Source organism: Alligator mississippiensis, chromosome 4, assembly GCF_030867095.1.
Source record: "Alligator mississippiensis isolate rAllMis1 chromosome 4, rAllMis1, whole genome shotgun sequence".
In the NCBI taxonomy this organism is placed as follows: domain Eukaryota; kingdom Metazoa; phylum Chordata; order Crocodylia; family Alligatoridae; genus Alligator; species Alligator mississippiensis.
Window position 1 is genome coordinate 207337961 of NC_081827.1, and position 17312 is coordinate 207355272.

At 40.5% G+C, this 17312-nt stretch overlaps 1 protein-coding gene across 1 annotated transcript in view; it reads left to right on the plus strand.

The window, feature by feature from the left end:
* Positions 1 to 17312, plus strand: part of TTN (titin) — a 281827-nt gene that overhangs the window by 235480 nt on the left and 29035 nt on the right. Inside the window, exon 285 of the mRNA XM_059726268.1 lies at positions 65 to 17170. Coding sequence (XP_059582251.1) covers positions 65 to 17170 — 17106 coding nt within the window. The remainder of the gene's footprint in view (positions 1 to 64; positions 17171 to 17312) is intronic.

A 17312-nucleotide genomic window follows, 5' to 3' on the forward strand; every position in this document is an offset into this window, starting at 1 on the left:
TATTTGGTTGCCTTTAAAAATTCAGGTTTAAATTAATGTGACTATATTTATCTTTTTACATTAGATCCACCAGGCCCACCTGCAAACCCAAGAGTGATAGATACTACAAAGACAACTGCTACTTTAACATGGGGCAAGCCTCATTACGATGGTGGACTCGACATCATTGGTTATATAGTAGAGCATCAAAAGGAAGGAGAAGAAGCTTGGGTAAAAGACACAACAGGGACAGCTCTAAGAATCACTGAATTTGTTGTAGCCAATCTCCAGCCAGGAGCCAAATACAATTTTAGAATCACTGCTCTCAATGCTGCAGGTGCTGGTGAACCAGCAATAATTCCAAGCATTGAAATCAAAGACCGTGAAGAAATACCAGACTTTGAATTAGATGCTGAGCTGAGAAGAACACTTGTAGTTAGAGCTGGACTGAGCATTCGTATATTTGTGCCAATTAAAGGTAGGCCAACTCCTGAAGTTACATGGACAAAAGATGACATCTCACTGAGAGGACGTGCCAGCATTGAAAACACAGACTCTTTCACACTCCTCATTATCACAGAGTGTAATCGGTATGATGCAGGAAAATATGTAATGACTCTTGAAAATGCTGCTGGCAAGAAATCTGGCTTTGTAAATGTAAAAGTCTTGGATACACCAGGCCCACCAATAAATCTTAAACCTCGAGAAATAGCTAAAGATAGCATCACCCTACAATGGGATATGCCTCTCTTAGATGGTGGCTCACGCATAACAAATTATATAGTTGAAAAACGTGAATCAACTCGGAAGGCATATTCAACAGTCACAACCAACTGCCAGAAATGTTCTCTTCGAATTCCTAATTTGGCTGAGGGATGTGAATATTATTTCAGAGTGCTGGCTGAGAATGAGTTTGGGATTGGTGAACCAGCTGAAACTGCAGAACCTGTAAGAGCCTCTGAGGCACCATCACCACCTGAGAGCCTTAATATTATGGACACAACAAGAAACTCTGTTAGCCTTGCTTGGCCAAAGCCAGAACATGACGGTGGTTGTAAGATCACTGGTTACGTAATTGAAGCACAGAAAAAAGGCTCCACTCAATGGACACATATCACAACTGTAAAAACGTTAGAATGTGTAGTGAGGAATTTAACTGAAAATGAAGAATATACTTTCCAGGTGATGGCAGTTAATAGTGCAGGAAGAAGTGATCCAAGAGAGAGCAGACCAGTGGTTGTCAAAGAACAGATGATGCTTCCTGAATTTGACCTCCGTGGTATTTACCAGAAAACTGTCATTGCCAAAGCTGGTGACAATATCAAAATTGAGATCCCTGTCCTTGGTCGTCCAAGGCCAACTGTGACTTGGAAAAAGGAAGACCAGCTGCTTAAACAAACTCAAAGGGTAAACTATGAAAATACTGCAACTGCAACTATACTAAACATCAATGAGTGCACACGAAATGACAGTGGCCGATACCCTCTGTCAGCTAAAAATATTGTTGGAGAAGTTAGTGAAGTTATAAGTGTCCAGGTTCACGATATTCCTGGGCCTCCTACTGGACCAATCAAATTTGATGAAATTTCATCTGACTTTGTAACTTTCTCATGGGAACCTCCTCAAAATGATGGAGGGGTGCCAATAAGTAACTATGTTGTTGAAATGCGTCAAACTGATAGTACTACATGGACTGAATTAGCAACTACTGTTATACGTACTATGTTCAAAGCTGCTCATCTTACTACCGGAGTTGAATATCAGTTCCGTGTTAAAGCTCAAAACAGATATGGAACAGGTCCAGCCATCACTTCAGAGTCTGTAGTTGCTAATTATCCATTTAAAGTTCCTGGGCCTCCAGGTACTCCTCAAGTGATTGCAGTTACAAAAGAATCAATGACTATTAGCTGGAATGAGCCTGTTACTGATGGTGGAAGCCCAATTCTTGGCTATCATGTTGAAAGAAAAGAAAGAAATAGCATTCTATGGCAAACAGTAAGCAAAGTCTTGGTGTCTGGCAATATCTTTAAATCTACTGGACTTACTGATGGACTTGCATATGAATTCCGTGTTATAGCAGAAAATATGGCTGGCAAAAGTAAACCAAGCAAGCCATCTGAGCCTATGTTTGCTCTGGACCCAATAGATCCACCTGGTAAGCCCATACCACTCAACATTACAAGACATGCAGTAACACTGAAGTGGACTAAACCAGAATATAATGGGGGTTTCAAGATAACTGGTTATACTGTTGAAAAGAGAGACCTTCCTAATGGTCGTTGGCTAAAAGCTAACTTTGGCAATATACTGGAGACTGAGTTCACTGTAAGTGGTCTGACAGAGGATGCTGCTTATGAATTCCGTGTGATTGCCAGAAATGCTGCTGGTGCAGTCAGTCAGCCATCTGAGCCATCAGATGCAATAACATGCAGAGATGATATTGAAGCACCAAAAATAATGGTGGATGCTAGATACAAGGATACCATAGTACTAAAAGCAGGTGAAGTTTTCAGGCTTGAGGCTGATGTTTCAGGCCGTCCTCCACCTACTCTGACATGGACAAAAGATGAAAAAGAGCTTGAAGACACAGCAAAATTAGAAATAAAAATTGCAGATTTCTCTACTGTCCTCATCAACAAAGATTCTGTGAGAAAAGATGGTGGGGCATATATACTTACTGCTTCTAACCCTGGTGGCTTTGCAAAGCATATATTTCAGGTTAAAGTTCTTGATAGACCTGGTCCACCAGAGGGTCCTTTAACCGTAACTGAAGTTACAGAAGAAAAATGTGTACTGTCATGGTTACCACCATTGGATGATGGAGGTGCAAAGATTGACCACTATGTGGTTGAAAAACGTGAAACTAGTAGATTGGCATGGACAAATGTAGCTTCAGAAGTTCCAGTAACTAAACTGAAAGTCACTAAGCTTTTGAAAGGCAATGAATATGTTTTCCGTGTTATGGCTGTTAACAAATATGGAGTTGGTGAGGTCCTGGAATCACAGCCTGTTCTTGCAGTAAATCCATATGTGCCACCTGATCCACCCAAAACACCTGAAGTTACAGCAGTTACAAAAGATTCTATGATTGTCTGCTGGGGACATCCTGATTCTGATGGTGGAAGCCCAATAACCAATTACATTGTAGAACGTCGGGATAGAGCCGGATTACGTTGGGTAAAATGCAACAAACGAGTTGTTACAGATTTACGTTACAAAGTATCTGGACTGACAGAGGGTCATGAGTATGAATACAGAATAATGGCTGAAAATGCTGCTGGAGTTAGCGAACCAAGTCCAACCAGTCAATTCTACAAAGCCTGTGATACTGTGTTTAAGCCTGGTCCACCAGGTAATCCTCGTGTCTTGGACAGCAGTAAGTCTTCAATTACAATAGCTTGGAATAAACCAATATATGATGGTGGCTCAGAAATCACTGGTTACATGGTTGAGATAGCACTGCCTGAAGAGGATGAATGGAAAATAGTAACTCCACCAACAGGATTGAAAGCTACTTCCTTTACCATCACAAATCTCAAAGAAAACCAGGAATATAAAATCCGAATATATGCCATGAACTCTGAAGGTATTGGAGAACCAGCCCTTGTTCCTGGAACACCAAAAGCTGAAGAAAGAATGCTACCTCCAGAGATTGAGCTTGATGCAGAACTACGTAAAGTTGTCACTATTAGAGCCTGCTGTACTTTAAGACTGTTTGTCCCAATTAAAGGAAGGCCAACACCTGAGGTAAAATGGACAAGAGAACATGGAGAGTCTTTAGATAGAGCTTCTATTGAATCAACAAGTTCTTATACCCTGCTTATTATGGGCAACGTAAATAGATTTGATAGCGGCAAGTATATATTGACTATAGAAAACAGTTCAGGAAGTAAATCAGCATTTGTAAATGTCAGAGTTCTTGATACACCAGGAGCTCCTCAAAATTTGAAAATAAAAGAAGTGACAAAAGCATCTGTTACACTCACCTGGGAGCCTCCCCTCATAGATGGTGGTTCTAAAATAAACAATTATATTGTTGAAAAGCGTGAATCAACAAGAAAAGCTTATTCCACTGTTATTGCCAATTGCCACAAGACCAGCTGGAAAGTAGACTCACTGCAGGAAGGCTGCAACTATTATTTCAGAGTCCTAGCTGAAAATGAGTATGGAATAGGCCTTCCAGTTGAAACTTCAGAATCAGTCAGAGTTTCAGAAAGGCCACTTCCCCCAGGGAAAATAACTTTGTTGGATGTGACACGAAATAGTGTATCCTTATCTTGGGAAAAACCTGAGCATGACGGTGGTAGCAGGATTCTGGGCTACATTGTAGAAATGCAAAGCAAAGGCAGTGAAAAGTGGTCAACTTGTGCTACTGTAAAAGTTACTGAAGCCACTATAACTGGACTGATCCAAGGTGAAGAATATTCTTTCCGTGTTTCAGCTCAGAATGAGAAGGGTATTAGTGATCCTCGGCAACTCGGTATACCAGTTGTTGCAAAAGATCTTGTGATTGCACCAGCTTTCAAACTGCTGTTTACCACTTTCAGTGTTCTAGCAGGCGAGGACCTAAAGGTTGATGTCCCATTTGTTGGTCGGCCCAAACCAGCTGTATCATGGTTTAAGGATGGTGTACCGTTAAGGCAGACTACTAGAGTTAATGCAGAAAGCACAGAAAACAACACACTGTTAACAATAAAAGAAGCCTGCAAAGAAGATGTGGGAGCATATTTGGTAAAACTTACAAACTCTGCAGGTGAAGCCACTGAAACCCTTAATATTGTTGTCCTTGATAAACCAGGACCTCCTGGTGGACCAGTAAAGGTAGATGAGGTAACAGCAGATAGTATTACCATATCCTGGGAACCACCAAAATATGATGGTGGCAGCTCTATCAATAATTATATCGTAGAAAAACGGGATACTTCCACTACTGTCTGGCAGATGGTGTCAGCTACTGTTGCGAGAACAACCATAAAAGCATGCCGATTAAAGACTGGATGTGAATATCAATTCAGAATTGCAGCTGAGAACAGATATGGAAAGAGTCTCTATCTCACATCAGAGCCTGTTGTAGCCCAATATCCATTCAAAGTTCCTGGTCCACCTGGCACACCTTTTGTATCAGCTGTTGGAAAAGACAGCATGGTGGTACAGTGGAATGAACCAGTCAATGATGGTGGTAGCAAGATCATTGGATACCATTTGGAACGCAAAGAAAAAAATAGTATCCTCTGGGTAAAACTGAACAAATCAGCTATTCCTGACACAAAATTTAAGACAACTGGCCTTGAAGAGGGCCTAGAATATGAGTTCAGAGTTTTTGCAGAAAATATAGTTGGAATTGGAAAGGCAAGTAAAGCTTCTGAATGCTATAAAGCATATGATCCTTGTGATCCTCCAGGTCGTCCAGAACCTATAATAGTCACAAGGAACTCAGTAACTCTTCAATGGAAAAAACCTGAATATGATGGCGGAAGCAAAATCACAGGTTACATTGTTGAAAAGAAAGAATTGCCAGATGGCCGCTGGATGAAAGCAAGCTTCACAAATGTCATTGAGACCCAATTTGCAGTAACTGGCCTAGTTGAGAATCAGAGGTATGAGTTCCGGGTCATAGCACGAAATGCTGCAGGTGTTTTCAGTGAACCATCTGAAAGCTCTGGGGCAATTACAGCCAGAGATGAAGTAGAACCACCTCGTATAAGTATGGACCCAAAATATAAAGAAGCTATTATAGTAAACGCTGACGAATCTTTCAAGATTGATGCTGATGTTTATGGGAAACCATTACCTTCAATTCAGTGGTTTAAAGGTGATCATGAGCTGGCAAACACAGCACGTTTGGAAATAAAAAGTACTGATTTTGCAACAAGCCTCAGTGTAAAAGAAGCTATACGTGTTGATAGTGGTCAGTATGTATTGCTGGCAAAGAATGTTGCAGGTGAAAAATCAGTTTCTATTCATGTCAAAGTTCTTGACAGACCTGGGCCACCAGAAGGACCTGTTAATATAACAGGAGTTACTGCAGAAAAATGCATGCTGTCATGGAAGCCTCCACTACAGGATGGTGGCAGTGATATTTCACACTATATTGTCGAAAGAAGAGAAACCAGTCGCTTAGTTTGGACTGTAGTTGACTCCAATGTGCAAACTCTTAGTTGCAAAGTTACCAAACTTTTGGAAGGAAATGAATATGTCTTCCGTATCATGGCTGTAAACAAATATGGTGTTGGTGAACCTCTTGAATCTGAACCAGTATTTGCAAAGAACCCATTTGTAGTACCACTACCACCAAAGGCCCCAGAAGTATCAGCCATTACTAAGGATTCAATGATTGTCGTTTGGGAAAGACCATCCTCAGATGGTGGTAGTGAAATTCTGGGCTATGTTCTTGAAAAACGAGATAAGGAAGGCATTCGTTGGACCAGATGTAACAAGCGGTTGATTGGTGAACTGAGATACAGAGTGACTGGACTTATCGAAAATCATGATTATGAGTACAGAGTTTCAGCTGAGAATGCTGCTGGTCTTAGTGAACCAAGCCCACCTTCTACTTACTACAGGGCTTCTGATCCTGTTTACAAACCAGGTCCACCTAATAATCCAAGAGTAGTAGATGTTACAAGATCTTCTGTTTTCCTATCATGGGGCAAACCAATCTATGATGGTGGTTCTGAAATCCAGGGATACATTGTTGAAAAATGTGATGTAAGTGTTGGCGAGTGGGCAATTTGTACTCCACCAACTGGAATCAAGAAAACAAATATGGAAGTAGAAAACTTATTGGAAAAACATGAATACAAGTTCCGTATCTGTGCTGTTAACAGAGTAGGAGTTGGAGAGCATGCTGATGTTCCTGGTTCTGTTATTGTTGAAGAAAAGTTGGAGGCACCAGACCTTGATCTTGACCTAGACTTAAGGAAAATTATAAATGTAAGGGCAGGGGGTTCCTTAAGATTATTTGTTCCCATTAGAGGGCGTCCAACACCTGAGGTGAAATGGGGTAAGATGGATGGTGAGATCAGAGAGACAGCTATTATTGACTTCACTAGCAGCTTTACGTCTCTTGTTCTTGACAATGTGAACAGATTTGACACTGGAAAATACACGCTTACTTTAGAAAACAGCAGTGGAACAAAGTCTGCTTTTGTCAGTGTAAGAGTCCTGGATACCCCAAGTCCACCTGTTAATCTGAAAATCAAGGAGATCACCAAAGACTCTGTTTCACTTTCATGGGAACCGCCTCTATTGGATGGGGGAGCCAAAATAAAGAATTATATTATTGAAAAGCGTGAAACAACAAGAAAGGCCTATGCAGCTGTGGTAACTAACTGTCACAAGACTTCATGGAAAATAGACCAACTTCAAGAAGGCTGCAATTACTATTTCAGAATCTCTGCTGAGAATGAATTTGGAATTGGCCTCCCTGCTGAAACCACTGATCCTGTTAAAGTTTCTGAGGTCCCACAACCTCCAGGAAAAATAACAGTGGATGATGTCACAAGAAATAGTGTATCTCTAAGCTGGGCAAAACCTGAACATGACGGTGGTAGCAAAATCATACAATATATTGTGGAAATGCAAGTTAAGGGCAGTGAAAAATGGTCAGAATGTGCACGTGTAAAAGCTCTTGAAGCACATATTACTAACCTAACACAAGGAGAAGAATATCTATTTAGAGTAATGGCTGTAAATGAAAAGGGCAGGAGTGATCCAAGATCTCTTGCAGTTCCAGTGACTGCCAAAGACTTGGTTATCGAGCCAGATGTAAAACCTGCCTTCCACAGTTACAGTATTCAGGCAGGACAAGATCTTAAAGTAGAAGTGCCAATTTCTGGTCGACCTAAGCCAACTGTTACTTGGACAAAAGATGGCCAACCGTTAAAGCAGACAACACGAGTTAATGTTAGTGATTTGCCTGATCTCACTGTCCTAAATATTAAAGAAATTAACAAAGATGACAGTGGCACATATGAAATCAAAGTTGCTAATGTAATTGGGCAAAAGTCGGCAACTGTTGAAATTATAACACTTGACAAGCCTGATCCTCCAAGGGGCCCTGTAAAGTTTGATGAAATAAGTGCTGAAAGCATTACATTATCATGGAATCCTCCATTATACACAGGCGGCTGCCAAATCACAAACTATATTGTTCATAAGAGAGATACAACAACTACAGTGTGGGAAACTGTTTCAACTACTATTGCAAGAACTACCTTAAAGGTGACTAGACTGAAAACTGGTTCAGAGTATCAGTTTAGAATATTTGCTGAAAACAGGTATGGACAGAGCTTTGCCTTGGAATCTGAACCAGTTGTAGCTCAATACCCCTATAAAGAGCCAGGTCCTCCAGGCACACCATTTGTAACAGGCATTACAAAAGACTCTATGGTTGTACAGTGGCATGAACCAATTAATGATGGTGGTAGTAAAGTTTTAGGTTATCATCTTGAAAGAAAGGAGAAAAACAGCATTTTATGGACAAAAGTAAACAAAACTATTATTCAGGACACACATTTTAAGACAACTAACCTTGAAGAAGGCATTGAATATGAATTCAGGGTTTCTGCAGAGAATATTGTTGGTGTAGGCAAAGCAAGCAAAGTTTCAGAGTGCTATTTTGCCCGAGACCCCTGTGATCCCCCAGGATGCCCAGAACCCATAATTGTTAAAAGAAGTTCAATTACTCTACAGTGGACCAAACCAGAATATGATGGCGGTAGCAAGATTACTGGTTATATTGTAGAGAAACGTGACTTACCTGAAGGTCGCTGGATGAAAGCTAGTTTCACAAATATTATTGAAACTCAGTTCACTGTGACAGGACTAACTGAAGACCAAAGATATGAATTTAGAGTAATTGCAAAGAATGCTGCAGGTGCAATAAGCAAACCCTCTGACAGCACAGGACCAATAACAGCAAAGGATGAAGTTGAACTTCCAAGAATCTCAATGGATCCAAAATACAAAGAGGCAATAGTTGTAAATGCTGGAGAGACGTTCAGACTTGAGGCTGATGTTCATGGAAAGCCACTACCAACCATCAAATGGTATAAAGGTGATAAAGATCTTGAAGAAACAGCTAGATGTGAGATAAAGAACACCGATTTCAAGGCATTAGTTGTTGTAAAAGATGCTATTAGAGTTGATGGTGGACAGTATATCTTAGAAGCCTCTAACATTGCAGGAACAAAGAGAGTACCAGTAATTGTAAAAGTGCTGGACAGACCAGGACCCCCAGAAGGCCCAATTCAAGTTACTGGAGTTACATCAGAGAAATGTTCATTGGCATGGTCTCCACCACTCCATGATGGTGGCAGTGACATTTCTCACTACATCGTAGAGAAGAGAGAAACTAGCCGTCTTGCTTGGACTGTTGTTGCTTCAGATGTTGTAGCAACAATGCTAAAAGTAACAAAACTTTTGGAAGGAAATGAGTATATTTTCCGTGTAATGGCAGTTAACAAATATGGTGTTGGTGAGCCTCTAGAGTCTGTTCCAGTGCTGATAAAAAATCCATATGTGGTACCTGGTCCACCAAAAGCTCTAGAAATTACTAACATCACAAAGGATTCTATGACTGTCTGCTGGAGCCGTCCAGATAGTGATGGAGGCAGTGAAATTATTGGCTACATCATAGAAAAGAGAGATAGAGCTGGCATCAGATGGATAAAATGCAATAAACGCCAAATTACAGATTTGAGATTAAGAGTCACTGGGCTAACAGAAGACCATGAGTATGAATTCCAAGTATCTGCTGAAAATGCTGCTGGAGTTGGTGAACCAAGCCAGATTTCTCCTTATTTCAAAGCTTGTGATCCTGTGTTCAAACCTGGTCCACCTACTAATGCTCATGTTCTGGATACCACTAAAAATTCAATTACAGTTGGTTGGGGTAAGCCCATTTATGATGGTGGTAGTGAAATCCTGGGATACATTGTGGAGATCTGTAAAGCAGATGAAGAGGAATGGGCATTAGTCACTCCACAGACAGGGCTGCGTATCACTCGATTTGAAATTGGAAAACTTATTGAACATCAGGAATACAAAATAAGGGTATGTGCCCTCAATAAAATTGGTGTTGGAGAAGCTGCATCAATTCCAGGTACTGTTAAACCAGAAGACAAAGTAGAAGCTCCTGAACTTACTATTGATTCAGAACTTAGGAAAGGAATAGTGGTTAGAGCTGGAGGATCTGCTAGGATTCACATACTATTCAGAGGGCGTCCAACACCTGAAATAACCTGGTCCCGAGAAGAAGGTGAATTTACAGATAAGGTTCAAATTGATAAAGGCATAAACTACACACAGCTATCAATAGATAACTGTGACAGAAATGATGCTGGAAAGTACATTCTGAAATTGGAGAACAGTGGTGGCTCTAAGTCTGCATTTGTTACTGTAAAAGTGCTTGACACACCAGGACCACCACAAAATTTAGTTGTAAAAGATGTAAAGAAAAATTCTGCAGTACTATCTTGGGAACCACCCATTAATGATGGTGGCGCAAAGATAAAGAATTATGTGATAGACAAACGTGAGTCAACCAGAAAGGCATTTGCAAATGTGACTGCTAAATGCGGCAAAACAAGCTTTAAAGTTGAAAATCTTGTAGAAGGAGGAATCTATTACTTCAGAGTTATGGCTGAAAATGAATTTGGAATTGGTGTTCCAGTTGAAACTGTGGATGCAGTGAAAGCTTCAGAACCGCCTTTGCCTCCTGGGAAAGTAACGCTCAGTGACGTGACTCAGACAAGCGTATCACTTATCTGGGAAAAACCTGAACATGATGGAGGTAGCAGGATTTTGGGTTACATAGTTGAAATGCAGCCTAAAGGAATAGAAAAATGGAGTGGTGTTGCTGAGACCAAAGTGTGTAATGTAGTTGTGACTGGTTTGAGTCCAGGACAGGAATATCAGTTCCATGTGATGGCGTACAATGAAAAAGGCAAGAGTGATCCCAGAGCACTTGCAGTTCCTGTGATAGCTAAAGATTTGACAATTGAACCAAGTTTCAAACTGATGTTTAATACATATAATGTCCAAGCTGGAGAAGATCTTAAGATAGAAGTACCATTTATAGGCCGACCCAAACCTACTATTACTTGGAAGAAGGATGAGCAGCCACTTAAACAGACAACCAGGTTAAATGTTCAGGACACACCAACATCAACTATCTTACATATTAAAGAAAGCAACAAGGATGACTTTGGCAAATATACAGTAACAGCATCAAACACAGCAGGCACAGCCACAGAACACTTGAGCATAGTTGTATTAGAAAAGCCTAGCCCACCACGAGGACCTGTCCGCTTTGATGAAGTTAGCTCAGACTTCGTTGTTTTATCATGGGATGCACCAGATTATACTGGTGGCTGCCAGATAACCAACTATGTAGTAGAGAAACGTGACACAACCACCACTACCTGGAACATTGTATCAGCAACAGTTGCAAGAACAACAATCAAAGCATCAAAACTTAAAACAGGTTCTGAATACCAGTTCAGAATTTCTGCTGAAAACAGATATGGAAGAAGTGCTCCTTTGGATTCTAAACTAGTGGTTGTGCAGTACCCTTACAAGGTACCTGGGCCACCTGGAACTCCATTTGTAACAGCAACTTCTAAGGACCATATGATTGTGCAGTGGAATGAACCAGTTAATGATGGAGGAAGCAGGGTTCTTGGCTACCATCTTGAACGTAAAGATAAAAACAGCATTCTTTGGACAAAATTGAACAAATCTCTCATTCCAGATACCAAATTTAAAACAGATGGCCTTGAAGAAGGTCTTGAATATGAGTTTAGAGTTTCTGCCGAAAACATTGTTGGCATAGGTAAAGTTAGCAAAGTGTCAGAACTGTATGTTGCCCGGGATCCATGTGATCCACCTGGTCGTCCAGAGGCCATTGTTATTACAAGAAATTATGTCACACTAAAGTGGAAAAAACCTGAGTATGATGGTGGTAGCAAAATAACTGGATATCTTGTAGAGAAGAAGGAACTGCCTGATGGTCGTTGGATGAAAGCCAGCTTTACAAATGTATTAGAAACAGAATTTACAGTAACTGGCCTTGTTGAAGATCAAAGATATGAATTTAGAGTAATTGCAAGAAATGCAGCTGGTAGTTTCAGTGAACCATCTGAAAGCACTGGGCCAATTACTGCTAGAGATGAAATTGAAGCACCAAAAGCTTCACTGGATCCAAAATATAAAGATGTCATTGTTGTTCATGCTGGAGAAACCTTTGCTCTTGAAGCTGACATCCATGGTAAACCAATTCCTGACATTACATGGTCAAAAGATGGAAAAGACCTTGAAGAAGCAACTGCAAGAATGGAAATTAAATCTAGCATACAAAGAACAACTCTCACTGTCAAAGACTGTGTAAGAATTGATGGTGGTCGCTATTCACTTAATCTCAGCAATGTAGGTGGTACAATATCTATACCAATTACTGTGAAAGTACTTGATAGACCAGGACCTCCAGAAGGTCCTCTGAAGGTTACAGGTGTCACTGCAGAAAAATGTTACTTGGCATGGGCTCCACCTTTACATGATGGTGGTTCCAGCATCTCCCATTACATCATTGAGAAGAGAGAAACAAGCAGGCTTTCATGGACACAAGTAGCAACTGATGTGCAAGCACTTAACCACAAAGTAACCAGACTTCTTACAGGCAATGAGTACATTTTCCGCGTAATGGCTGTGAACAAATATGGAATTGGAGAACCACTGGAATCAGAGCCCATTATGGCTTGTAATCCCTACAAACCTCCAGGTCCTCCTTCAACACCTGAAGTTTCAGCAATCACAAAAGATTCTATGGTTGTAACATGGGGTCGTCCTATAGACAATGGTGGAGCTGAAATTGAAGGGTACATACTTGAAAAGCGAGATAAAGATGGCATCCGATGGACTAAGTGCAATAAGAAACGACTAACAGATTTGCGGTTCAGGGTAACTGGACTTACAGATGGCCATTTCTATGAATTTAGAGTTTCTGCTGAAAATGCAGCTGGTGTAGGTGAACCCAGTGAGCCATCCATTTTCTATCGTGCATGTGATGCATTGTATCCTCCAGGCCCACCAAATAATCCAAAGGTAACAGATACTTCCAGGTCATCCATTTCTCTTGCATGGAGCAAGCCCATTTACGATGGCGGTGCTCCTATTAAAGGGTATGTTGTGGAAGTAAAAGAAGCATCTGCTGATGAATGGAGAGTTTGTACACCACCAACAGGACTACAAGGAAAACAGTTTACTGTAACAAATCTTAAAGAGAACAATGAATACAACTTCCGCATCTGTGCAATCAACTCAGAAGGAGTTGGGGAGCCTGCAACTATACCTGGTACAGTTATTGCTGCTGACAAAATTGAACCTCCTGAAATTGAACTTGATGCAGATCTCAGAAAAGTTGTCACTGTACGAGCTAGTGGTACATTGCGTCTATTTGTCACCATCAAAGGAAGACCAGAACCTGAAGTCAAATGGGAAAAAGCAGAAGGCAGTCTTAGTGACAGAGCTCAGATTGAGGTTACTAGTTCATATACAATGCTGGTCATTGATAATGTAAACAGATTTGACAGTGGAAGATACAATCTCACTTTAGAAAATAACAGTGGTAAAAAATCAGCTTTTGTTAATGTCAGAGTGCTTGATACACCAAGTGCACCTGTTCATTTGACAATCAGGGATGTGAAGAAAGATTCAGTAACACTGGCCTGGGAACCACCACTTATTGATGGTGGAGCTAAAATCACAAACTATGTAGTTGAAAAGCGGGAATCCACAAGAAAAGCATATGCCACTGTTACAAATAACTGCACTAAAAATGCTTTCAAGATTGATCAGCTACAGGAAGGATGTTCTTACTACTTCCGGGTTTTGGCTGCAAATGAATATGGGGTTGGCTTGCCAGCAGAAACAGCTGAGCCAATTAAGGCTTCTGAACCACCTTATCCACCTGGAAAAGTAACTCTTGTAGATGTGACTCGCAACACTGCTACAATTACATGGGAAAAACCGGAGACTGATGGCGGCAGTAAAATTACTGGTTATTTAGTGGAAATGCAAACTAAAGGAAGTGAAAAATGGAGCACATGTACCCAAGTTAAGACTCTAGAAGCAACAATAACAGGCTTAAGTATGGGAGAAGAATACACTTTCAGAGTGATTGCTGTTAATGAAAAAGGAAAAAGTGATCCAAGGCAACTGGGAGTCCCAGTAATTGCAAAAGATATTGAAATCAAGCCTTCTGCAGAACTTCTTTTCAATACTTTCAGTGTTAAAGCTGGAGATGATCTTAAGATTGAAGTGCCAATCAGAGGAAGGCCTCTTCCAAGTGTTAACTGGAAAAAAGATGGACAACCCTTAAGAGAGACAACTAGAGTAAATGTTCAAACATCAAAGTCTTCAACATTACTGTTCATCAAAGAAGCTTCACGTGAAGATGTTGGAAATTATGAATTATGTCTTTCAAATAGTGCTGGAACAACAACTGATTCTATCACTGTAATTGTTCTTGATAGACCAGGACCACCAACTGCTGTACATATTGATAATGTTAGTGCTGATAACATAACCATATCTTGGAAGCCTCCAGAGTATGATGGTGGTTGTCATATTAGCAATTATATTGTGGAGAAACGAGAAACTTCCACAACAACGTGGGATGTAGTATCTGCAGCAGTTGCAAGAACATCAATTAAAGTAGCTCGTCTTATCACAGGATCTGAATATCAATTCCGTGTTTGTGCAGAAAACCGCTATGGTAAGAGTACCTATGCTGAGTCTCCCTCTGTTGTTGCAGAGTATCCATTTAAGCCACCTGGACCACCAGGAACTCCTCAAGTAACACATGCAACTAAAGCTTTCATGCTTGTAAGCTGGCAGGAACCAGTTAATGATGGAGGTAGTAGAATACTTGGATATCATTTAGAGCGTAAAGAAAGAAGCAGTATTCTTTGGACAAAAGTAAACAGAAGCCTTATATCTGACACACAAATGAAGGTCACCGGGATTGAAGAAGGACTGATGTATGAATATCGCGTATATGCTGAAAATCTTGCTGGAATAGGTAAATGCAGTAAATCTTGTGAGCCAGTTGCTGCAAGAGACCCATGTGATCCTCCTGGTCAACCAGAAGTCACTAATATTACCAGAAAATGTGTATCACTGAAATGGGCTAAACCAGAATATGATGGTGGAGCTAAGATCACAGGATATATTATTGAGCGCAGAGAACTGCCAGATGGACGTTGGCTAAAGTGTAATTTTACTAATATACAAGAAACTTTCTTTGATGTGACTGAACTTACAGAAGACCAACGATATGAATTCCGTGTTATTGCAAAGAATGCTGCTGGACTCTTCAGTGAGCCATCAGAATCAGCTGGGCCTGTAACTGTAAAAGATGATGTTGAAGCTCCAAGAATCATGATGGATGTCAAATTCAGGGATGTTGTTGTTGTTAAAGCTGGAGAAGTCCTTAAAATCAATGCTGATATTGCTGGACGGCCTTTACCAGTTGTTTTATGGACAAAAGATGGCAAAGATATTGAAGAGAAAGCAAGAGTTGAAGTTGTCTCAACAGATAATACTACTACAATAACTGTTAAAGATTGCATTCGACGTGATTCAGGTCAGTATGTATTAACGCTACAAAATGTTGCAGGAACAAGATCACTGGCTGTTAACTGCAAAGTGCTTGATAGACCTGGACCACCTGCAGGCCCATTAGAAATAACTGGCCTCACTGCTGAGAAGTGTCACCTGTCATGGGGACCACCCCAAGAAAATGGAGGTGCAGATATTGATTATTATATCGTAGAAAAACGTGAGACCAGCAGACTTGCATGGACACTTTGTGAAGGAGAACTTAGAACAACATCTTGTAAAGTGACCAGACTACTTAAAGGCAATGAGTACATCTTTAGAGTGATGGGAGTTAACAAATATGGTGTTGGTGAATCTATGGAAAGTGTTGCAGTCAAGGCTCTAGATCCATTTACAGTTCCGAGTCCACCTAAATCTTTGGAAATCACCAGTGTGACGAAGGATTCTATGACGCTGTGCTGGGCAAGGCCTGATAGTGATGGTGGTAATGAGATCTCTGGATATGTAATTGAAAGACGTGAGAAAAATAGTCTGAGATGGATCCGTGTAAACAAAAAACCTGTTTATGATCTAAGAGTGAAATCATCAGGTCTTCGGGAAGGGTGTGAATATGAATATCGGGTTTATGCTGAAAATGCTGGTGGTCTCAGTCTTCCAAGTGAAACTTCACCATTGATTCGAGCAGAAGATCCAGTTTTCTTACCATCCCCCCCATCTAAACCTAAGATTGTGGATTCAACAAAATCAAATATAACCATTGGATGGACAAAGCCATTATTTGATGGAGGTGCCCCTGTTACTGGATATATAGTTGAATACAAGAAGACTGATGAAACTGACTGGTCAACTGCTATTCAAAACCTGAAAGGCACAGAATACACTGTAACTGGACTAACATCAGGGTCTGAATATGTCTTTAGAGTAAGATCTACTAACCAAGTCGGTGATAGTGAACCAAGTGACATCTCAGAACCTCAAGTAGCAAAGGAAAGAGAAGAAGAGCCTGCCTTTGATATTGACAATGAAATGCGAAAGACTTTAATTGTAAAGGCAGGTGGATCATTTACAATGACTGTACCTTTCAGAGGAAAACCAGTACCAAATGTGATGTGGAGTAAACCAGATACTGATCTTCGTTCACGAGCAAGTATTGATACTTCAGATCATTCCACATCTCTTACCATTGAAAAAGCAACAAGAAATGATTCTGGAAAATATACATTAACTTTACAAAATGTCTTGAACACTGCTACATTGACATTAGTTGTCAAAGTTCTTGACTCCCCTGGCCCACCATCTAATATTTCTGTAAAAGATGTAACAAAAGAATCTGCTGTGTTATCTTGGGATGCTCCTGAAAATGATGGTGGAGCTCCCGTGAAAAACTACCATATTGAGAAACGAGAAGCTAGCAAGAAAGCTTGGGTCACCATAACCAACAACTGCCATCGCCTTTCCTACAAAGTTACCCATCTGCAAGAGGGTGCCATTTACTACTTTAGAGTCTCTGGAGAAAATGAATTTGGTGTTGGAGTTCCCATTGAGACCAAAGAAGGCGTTAAAATAACAGGTGAGTTTCAATTAAAAAATACTTGGCTTACAAAATATACATGCATGAATTACTTGGAATAATTTTTATTAACTCTAAATTGTTAATCTTTACATGCAACCAAAGATAAGCCGTGGGTTATAAAGAGAGCCATTAAGAGTTT